General features: G+C 33.5%; 1 protein-coding gene across 2 annotated transcripts; it reads right to left on the bottom strand.

Moving 5' to 3' along the window:
* Window positions 1-439: 439 nt before the first annotated feature.
* LOC113809718 (maspardin-like) lies at window positions 440-9,622 on the bottom strand. 2 transcript variants are annotated; one of them, XM_070114240.1, is made up of 9 exons: window positions 9,519-9,622; window positions 7,414-7,529; window positions 6,921-7,055; window positions 6,210-6,305; window positions 5,832-5,962; window positions 5,072-5,180; window positions 4,843-4,926; window positions 2,696-2,857; window positions 440-1,634 (listed from the first exon to the last, which is right to left on the bottom strand). In XM_070114240.1, the coding sequence occupies exons 1-9, from the start codon at window positions 9,574-9,576 to the stop codon at window positions 1,566-1,568; spliced, it is 960 nt and encodes a 319-aa protein (XP_069970341.1). In that variant the 5' UTR covers window positions 9,577-9,622; the 3' UTR covers window positions 440-1,565. The 2 variants fall into 2 exon arrangements, with proteins under 2 accessions (XP_069970341.1, XP_069970342.1); XM_070114241.1 differs by having other exon boundaries at window positions 9,407-9,581.
* Between the last annotated feature and the right edge of the window lie 82 nt (window positions 9,623-9,704).

Below are 9,704 nucleotides of genomic sequence, written 5' to 3'. Positions count from 1 at the left end.
GTATTTAACATATTTGAAATCAGATATATGTATTCAGGTATTTTCTCTTTACTCTGATTTTTCTTCGAGTAAGCATAAAATAGTTGAAAATGTAGCGTGTTCCTTGGTGTGGACTTATATATTGTGAAGGCTGTATGTATACTGAATGTTCTTTTTCTTTCCTTCGAAGAGGAATGAATGAATGCCCTAGATCACTAATTCCTTTCTTGTAGGGTTACTTCATTTTCAATAAAGAAATTGTTTAGTTTCTTTTGATTTTCTTCAGTACATTTTTAACAATGTCATTTGTCTCTGCTATACAGTTTTTGATTCTCTGGTAAGGGGTATCAGAATTTGGTTTTACTTTCATTTTCATATAACATTTACTCTCAATATGATGACAATTTTTCTCAATATTTTCTTTCATTAATTCATTATTCAAGAGGATAACAAACAAGGATGATAATAATAGATTTTAAAAATCCAAATAACTTGTAAATGTTCTGAAACTGAAACAAAAATATAAAGGAAAATACAAAGATATTGTTATATGATTCACCTAAACCTCACCAGCACTGTACTTTGCACTGGAAATACAAATATATACTCAAAAGATTAATATTTACAATAAAAGCAACAAAATATTTTAAGCAAACAGTAGGAATATGATTACATGTTACAGAATTACTGCTGAATATTCATACTTTTGTCACCTAAAGACCCATACAAAAATTATCTAACCATTATTATATTGCACATCCTCTCCTCTCTGTTACAGAATGATGCACTGTTATTTTGATATATTGAGCCCCATATTAGAAACTCTTGTATTTGATACAAATCAATACCAGAGAACACTTTACAATGCATTCATTATTTTCTATTAAACATAAACCTTTCAATATCAATACATTTCTAACAGATTACTCACAGATGTCAGCTCATAACCAAAATCATGGGGCATACTTACATTAAGAACATCAAGCTAACTTCATCAAATGCTATTTTCAGAAGTGGATATCACAAAATGAGATTCATCTTGACTTAATTAAAAATAACCTCAAAACTACTTTTGAGTTTTCTTACAAAACAATCCCAACAAAAAACATTTGCCAACATGCATAACTACATTTTCTGTGACCATTTGTTCAATGCTGTTATATAAAAAGGATACAGTTAGCACTCCAACAAAATGCATGACCCAAATCTTTTGAAGTTTTCCTTAACAAAAGTAGAATTTAAAAAATGCATGTCTACAGTTAACATATCCCATACCCGATCCAAGGTGAAAAAATATCTCTACTCTTTATCTTCTATTTCCAATAAGAAAATTAACATTGTCTACTTTTCCTATGGAATGAACGCATCACTATGAAATGTTTAGAAAGACTACTAATATAAAAAATTGCATAACAATACAGCTTTACATATACAGCAATAGAAAATCCTAATAGAAATTTGTTCTTAATATTAGCTATAATAAAAATGACATCCAATACATAGGAAACTGATATATCTGATATGTCTTGTACTTTTGTCACAAGTGATTTCCTATAAAATTTGTCATATATTTTTTGTCGTTCATTTTATCGTTCCACTGGAGTGCCTGAATCAGTTGCACTTTTGTCTGTTCCTTCATAGGCTCGAAGGTGAACCTGGAGGATATAAAAAGCAAAATATTAAATATTACAGAGTAAAGATTTATTGCAGCTTTCTTCTACTGATACTTTTACGCAAAACTTTAATTTTAGCAATAACTAAAATTAATTTATTTTTTAGTTGAAATCTTAACCCACTGGATCTGGATGTTCCCCTGCATTCACAAGGCTTAAAATATGGACATTAGGCTTATGAGAGCAGACACTCTGCCTGTTGTGCTGCTTGTAAGCCTGGTGTAAATGAACACTTGTGTGGTGACAAGACTCCCCTTTGCAATGTTATTTACTCTTTTCCTGCTTAAGCATTTTTAGCTTTTATGCCATTTTCCAATGTCTATACTTGTTATTTGATTTACTTTATCCATATGGTGATAGACTGTTTTCCTTCCACAGATTGCATATAGTCTCTCTAGGTAGTCTACAACTCAGTGCAGTAATAATAACAATAATTAACATTTAGTTATTTGTGTAATTTTTTTTCTCCTTATTATATTTCCTGTAATACAACCTGATAGGCAGGATGAGGATCCTGAGCATGGAAATACGGTCTTCCTTGGAGCCAGTGCTCTTCCAGTCATGGCTCACAGACATTGCATTACACCCTCATTGATTGACAGAAATAATGCAAAAGACCCATAAACACCAAATGAGTCTAATCACCTTCCAAGCGTTTGTACACTCACGGCATTTCTCTTGTCACCCTGGCTTTCAGCTGAAATGCTCATGACTGCAAGTCCGTGTTGCCCTGGCCCACAGCCTAATTTTCCCATGATGACATGTTGTTCACATCCCCAGTCCTTCAAGCCAAATTTTTTCATATGATGGTCATGTCATCCAGATCGTAGGGGTTAAAAAGTATCAAATGTGCCCAGATCGTAGGGGTTAAAAAGTATCAAATGTGCATATTAGAACAAAGCAAATACCATTCTAAAAAAATATGCACATTCTTTAGACCCTCCTTTGCTCTCCAATTAGTTTAAAAAGTAAAAATAAAACTCAATTGACCTAAACAGTATATATCATTATTTCAATCCAATATATCAAATAGAACATCTCACCTGAATGTATATATTAACTTCATCTGCCCTGGCTAAGAAAGGAAAGTTTCCGCCAGTCTTCAGGTGTGCTAGACGTGCTGAAGGATAACACTTGTAAACCTCCTCTTTAACAGTTTGTGATAAGGCAGATTCATCAAAGACATCCAGTATCGTTACTTCCACCTGTGCAAGAAGAATGAAATTACTAAATGCAAGTTTCTTTGTTCTGCTTTAATCTTTAGTATCTCCACAGTGCTGTCATTTCCCCAAATACTTGTTGGCTATATGCATGTGTTTGCTCTAATACTGACAAAGGTATCATGCATGACCAGACAGATGTCTGATCAACATAACATTTGTGCTTTGATCCAGAATAATCAAACAGGCTATAGGAAAAGATAAAATGTATACAGATATTGCTAGTCAGTGCCATTTCTAAAAGTAAATAAAAAATAAATAAATAAATAAATAAGAATAAACAATAATGCAAGCCAAAACTTCTAAATGAAGTGAAAACCAAATATTAATGAAAGAAATACCAAAGAAAATTCTTGACTAATTCCTTAAACAATCATTAAAAATTCCTTGCAAAAAAGACACAGAAATGATCTTACATACCACACAAGTAGATTTCTAATAAGCTGGTGAAGCATGAGAAAGCTGGGTGTTCAAGCTATAGAATCCTTGCAGCTCCAGGAGAAAAGAATGAGCCAAAGCACAAGTTCTCCTTAGCACACAAAGTAAACGTACCTATGGAGAGCCTGACAGACCATCTCACTTCTGAAAAGCAGAAGATAGCAACAACATGACCTAAAGCTGATAGCCAAAGCAACACCACAAGACCTTCTTAACCCATCAGCGAAGGGTAAAAATTTTGTCAAGTTTACGTATGCACCGGCTTATTGGCGCGCACTGGCAGTTTCCCCTGTTTGCGCCCGGCTCGATCGGTAGTTTGCGAGCAACATATAGCACCTAAAAGCTTTTATTTTTCTAAAATTTATAAAAATATTAAAATTCTGAAGGTTTACCTTCACTTTAGGTGCCATTGCCTAAAATCTTTACCATATAAATGAAGCCGCTACTAGTGGAGAAAAACAATCTCTGTCCGACGAGCCAGTAGCGTGGGAATGGGCATGGCATGATGCCCCTGGCGTTTGATCCACAACAGCCATGGCATGTACGTACGTGACACCCGGCGCCAATGGGTTAATACCATTAGAACCAAGCTGCCCAAAGAATAATGATGAACTCTCACTCTCAGCAATAAAGTTCTACTTCTACTTTGACCCACAGCAACCAGATGAACCTAAGAGCCATACAGACGCACCAGGTTTCTTGTATTCTGTTGCTTAAAGCTGCCAACATGAGAAAGAATAGACAATGACAGAAATGTGCAAAAGCTGTCTAAACGTACAACCTGAAAGCTATCAAAAAGTTATTACCAAGCCAGTCCAGAGTAACAATGAGATAAGTGAGGAATCAAGTTTTGGGGTAATCACATCTGTGAAGAGGCTAATTTTTTTATCAATTTAATGTTTACTTTGCCGCTTTTGAGGCTAATATACCATAATACACATATAAAACAAATTAATAAATGATTGGCATACAGATGTAAGCTACTTAATTGTACCAATAGCATCAGAAACTATTGAATAATATCAACTGCAAATCACAAAACCATTTTCATTTTGCATTAAAAAGAATAAATGAACAAATTATTTCAAAGTAAGCTCAAAATGTAAGCATATGTAATATATACTATATTCCCATTGAGAATGTGATGAATGATGGTTACCATTATTAACAACAACAAAGAATATTTACACAAATATCTTTAATATAGGCTCTACAAACTCTCCATTTATTGAGTACAATGAAAAAGTTACAAAGATCACCATTTCTGCCCAACCCAATATTGTTGCTTTTATCATATAACAATCATGTTACTTTTGGTTAGCTATATACAGTCTAGATATTTGCATTAATAAAAGCCACATTACCTCAGGTACAAGATTTGGGGGAACAGCAAAGCAAGTTATGTATAAAATACATCTACTCCTGTCACCTGATAATGACAGTACATTCAAGTTGACTTAACAAACTAAAATAGCAAGCTACTCAATACTAGCAGAATAAAAAAAAGCTCATTCTCCTATCCAAACACTGACCTGAACCTTCTGTGGCTGAATATAGGCTGGAGAGCAGTTGAGGGTGAGTCTGGATGCCAACTCACTCTGGTTCAAACTCTCTAACTGGAATAGTTACAAATGTTTATAAATTTGTATAATCAGTAAATTTTATTAAAAAAAAAAAAAAAAAAAAAAAAAAAAAAAATTACCCAGAATTTAAACAGTCTTACAGGCAGATAATAAGGAAGTGAGACTAATCCAAACTTACTCTCTCTACCATGAAGTCTATAGAATCAGCTATTTGGGAGTCCATCAGTTTCCTTGGGAAACGTCCTATGATCATCTTCTTGAGCAATGTAGCTGGCAGCATCCAGAATCTGTGAAATTAAACACAGTGGAGTTCATGAAAGACTGCTAATAATTAAAAAGATGCGACCATTATACAATTCAATTTCATTTAATATCTCAAACCATTTCAGGATTTCCTAAAAGGTTTAGACATAAAAGGTAAATGAAAACTGTTTTATACAATGTTTAACCAAATTCTTGTTTGTCAGTCTTTAAATTAATGTTTTTCAATGAGGAAGCCCTTTCTAAGTTAATAATGCAAAATATACAAAACAATACCTACTATCACTTCATATCAGGCAAAGAACATTTAAAATTAATGTGAAAAACATCCTGTAGAGAAGCTCATTATAGTGGTCAGATGAACAAGTGTAAAAAAAGATATAATAGATACCAGCAGTAACTTCTATATCACAAATGCTGTGGTTACTATATTTCCATCTTGTTTACCTATTGTATAAAAAGTGTGTGCTTTTATTGTAAAATGTCTAAGAATAAATAAATGAAGGAGTTAAAAAATATACATATATAATATTTTGTACACATATAATATATATATATATATATATATATATATATATATATATATATATATATATATATATATACAACTATCTATCTATATATATATATGTATATCATTCCTCTACTTACTTGCTATATGGCAAAACAAAACTTACACAGGGGCTGAATCAGTGTAGTTGAAAATCTTGGTGTCAATGAAGGAATTGCACAGAAGCAATGATGCGACTCGAGGGCAGTTTGCCGTATGTTCTGCAAATTTTTGTGCCAGAAACCCCCCTAGGGAAGCCTGTTTATGAAAAAAGGAAAAACAAACCCAAAATGTAAAATATCAAGAACAATTATTACACTAATTTAAGGGAATTATATCCATTTTTGAAATCTCTTAGTTGTTTCAGAAAAAAAAAAAGTTATGGTAGTTATGGGGGTCAACTTTCCCCTGTAAATTTTCAAGTAGGATTGGTACACTTCTGAAGACTATCGTTGTTCAGATCTGAAAGTCTAGTAATACAAAAACACAAAACCATAATGCTTACCCCCAGCAAATGTGCACGATCCACTTCAAGAAGATCAAGCAATCTTTTGAAGCCCTCACACCATTCATTAACTGTCCAATATATAGGATACTCAATCTAAAACAAAAATAGAAAGTCACTGCAAATCCATACTTCAACATAAACATATAGAATAGTAATGCTAATATGGAAAAATGGAAGAAGAAGAAGAAAGAATAAAATGATGCTTGTCAATTGTCATGTATTACTGTTGCATTCGGAACTACTTGTCTGGCTCGTTCAGACCCTACGAGGCCTTTATTGCCCACAATGCAACCAGCTTGAAAGTAAACCTACACTATTTTACATATTGCATAGGTTTTGTAACACCTCTGATACATAGTTAACTTACTTGCAACTGACAAACACAAAAATACCCTTTGGTAACAACAATAAAGGGCTATAAAATTACCTAACAATATCTTATGGTTGCCTGCAACTGTTATTGTTTACATACAAATGCTAATGTGATATCATCTCATCCTCTTCATCCAGTTATGGAGGAGGGTGAGATGGACAAGATGAACAACCTGTCCAGGATGCCAAAGTTGGGGTTCCAAAAAGTCATGAAATCTAATTTGCCCAACTTGTTAGACAAGGAGTTCCAAACACAGCATGTAGTACTAGTAGTAATTCCCAACTCTCAATCAATATATAAATAATTGCACATGTATATACAGATACTTGGCTTACTGAGATGATTCTGTATCCTCTTGCTGTGAGGGGCAGTATCTGCTTGTAGAAGCAGTCTGCTGTTCCACTGACAGGAGGGAGGCATATGAGGGGGCATCGCACCCCTCTAGGTCCTGCATCATATAATTTCCAAACCTGCAATGAATTACAAAAACAATAGCGCTTTTCAAATCATATTGTATAGAGTAACAATCTATCTCATCCCTCTAGGTTCTGCATCAAATAATTTCCAAACCTGCAATGGTATTACAAAAACAAGAGTAACAATTTATCTCATAGTTTCTCTATATTAAGGATACAATAACAAAACCAATAATATTAGCATCAACAACACCAAACAGCCATTAAAAATATAATGGTGATAATGATAGCAATGGATAAAAATAATAAAACTGAATACAACATTAATAATTTGAACACTAATACTATACTATGGTTCATGATAATAATATTGAAAAAGAATAATATAATGAATAAACTTTAGAACACTCACCTTCAAACCGTCATTATCAACAACAACCTGTTTCAGAGGAACAGTACTGCGGAAACTTTTGTACTCTGTTGATTGTGAAAGGTCACTCTCAAAATCCATTGAGACGGTGTGATAGTCTGAAAATGTTCCATATGATCAACAACAATATTCTATTAACATTCCAACCCTGAGTATATACATTCTGAAAATTTTGATTTTATAAAATGACAAGATTTTTGGTGAATCATGACATCATCAGTGAATTTAAATCTTAAATGGATTTATAACTCTAATATGTAAAAAAAATCAAATAATCTCAATAAAGACTAATTATAAACTCATTAGGTTATCCTTATGAAAATATTAGAAATCACAAATCTAAACCGGAATCAGAAGCTCTTTTTTGCCAGAACATAAAAGTTCAAGGTTTGTCAGCATTTGTTGCATAAACCTCTGTGGCAAAACCATCACTGGCATCAACAACATTGGTTTGTGGACTTTGATCAGACATTACGTCTTTCTCTTTAGATTGTGCAAAACATTTTTCATGTGTCCTTCATAGCCCTTACCTTCATTTTTCTCTATTATTGCAGTGTCCTATTCTTAACTTGTGTCTACCACTGGACTATCTTGAACATTACCTTTCGGCAATATTCTATCCAAACCCAAATGAAACTTTCTCTGATCTGCATTGTAAGACCTACATTCTTAAGTCAGATTCGATAGTGGTGCAGCAGTAGCATCACCCGGCATTATATGATTATACTTTTTCATGTGGAACTTGGTCACAATCTCCTGTTCATGCATTGTACATTATGAACTGCAATATACTCGTCTAAAGAAAAGGGTATCCTAAAACCTAGGTAAAGGGTCTCATTACCCTAATTGGGTACTTAATAACCTTTACTTAAGGTAATTTGTGATTGCTCTATACTTGTGCTCCAGGAACAGAAAGCAAAACTCCATCACATATATTTTATGGCAGGATGATGTTCTAACTGGTTCTTTCTTTAATGTTATTGGTAATTCTTTACATAAGGATGCACTCACCAAAGACTAAGTCACCAACTACACATCACAAAATCTATTTAACAATAAGTGGCTGTGACTATGAAGCTGTTGCAGCTTAAACCATTTTCTATCCCACTCTATTTCCTGTGCTATAAAAGATGGTGGTGTCCATTTCCCTCTATCTATGTGCGTTGGTGTCTTTAACTAATACCTTCAATTATTTATGCCATTAACATTCATGTCTGTAAATTACTTTGTAAATACATATTGACCCATACAATAAAGATCAAGCATGCTATATTACTTATGAAGTCTGCAAGCTCGCTCAATCTCATTCTCAATAGTAATGCACAGGGCGCTAATGAGCACATAACATGCATAATGGAAACTTAAAAGAATATACTTGGCTGTTTTGTGTTAGTGCCAAAAATACAGAGGTCAGTGGTAGAACTGTGAGTGTAGCGAATAAACCAGTGGCAGGTGTGACGTAGCCTAGTGGCAATGATACGGGTGCTTTACATTTGTCTTTTTATACATTTAAGTGGTTTAAGGATAACCTTATCTGTAGTGACAGTACTATTCTTTATTTTCAACATTAATATTACTTTGTTTATTCATTCTCTTCTAAACTTTCTTCAACTTATAGAACTCACTTCAAAATATCTTTATGCTCATGTTCACATAACGAAATTATCAAAATTAGAAACAATAATATTATGTTTTCCAAAGATGGTGAAATTTCAAGATAATTACTTCCTAATTTGCTCGACTTTCTCTACATATCTCCTGTAAGTCGTCATAAAAGAAGTAAACGTATAAAACTCAAGTATTTTCTTGGACAGCATGCGTCGCTTTTCATCTTTAATCAAAAGTCAAGACAAATCAATGCAGAATGAAAAAGGAAAACGAAAAGGATGAGAAAAGGGGCGAAGGAAAATACAACCAAAACAACACCACATAACTCACCAAGAATACCCCGTCGTATTTCCCCATCAAATCTTACCTTGAAAGAACACCTTATCACAGAGGTCAGAGAGGTCATCAAGCAGGCACTTTAGTCACGGAAAAAGGGGTCAATAAAGCCTTATCCAGAAGACCACAGATAAATTTCTTACTTGACAGCCGATCGTCCTGCCTTCTGAAGCCTCGGCCGAAGCCAGGAATGAATCGCATGAGGATTTTTTTTTTTTTTTTTTTTTTTTTTTTGACAGAGATAAGTTGGTTTAACTTTTAACAAAAGGAACGAGAACTAAATTTATGTATTGTATCGTATTGATTTCATGTAATGTGGGTTTTGATAT

This window comes from Penaeus vannamei, chromosome 35 (genome assembly GCF_042767895.1).
Source record: "Penaeus vannamei isolate JL-2024 chromosome 35, ASM4276789v1, whole genome shotgun sequence".
Taxonomy (NCBI): Eukaryota; Metazoa; Arthropoda; class Malacostraca; order Decapoda; family Penaeidae; genus Penaeus; species Penaeus vannamei.
Note: the sequence above shows the minus strand (reverse complement) of the source record. Positions and strands in the feature narration are given on the sequence as shown.

Bases quoted from the DNA above. Each gene is read 5' to 3' on its own strand.
- LOC113809718 (XM_070114240.1), bottom strand. From the start codon at position 9,576: ATGCGATTCATTCCTGGCTTCGGCCGAGGCTTCAGAAGGCAGGACGAT. The intron at 7,530-9,518 runs GTAAGAAATTTA...GAACATTTTCAG, and splicing joins GCAGGACGATCGGCTGTCAA to ACTATCACACCGTCTCAATG. The intron at 4,927-5,071 runs GTAAGTTTGGAT...TAACTATTCCAG, and splicing joins TAGACTTCATGGTAGAGAGA to TTAGAGAGTTTGAACCAGAG.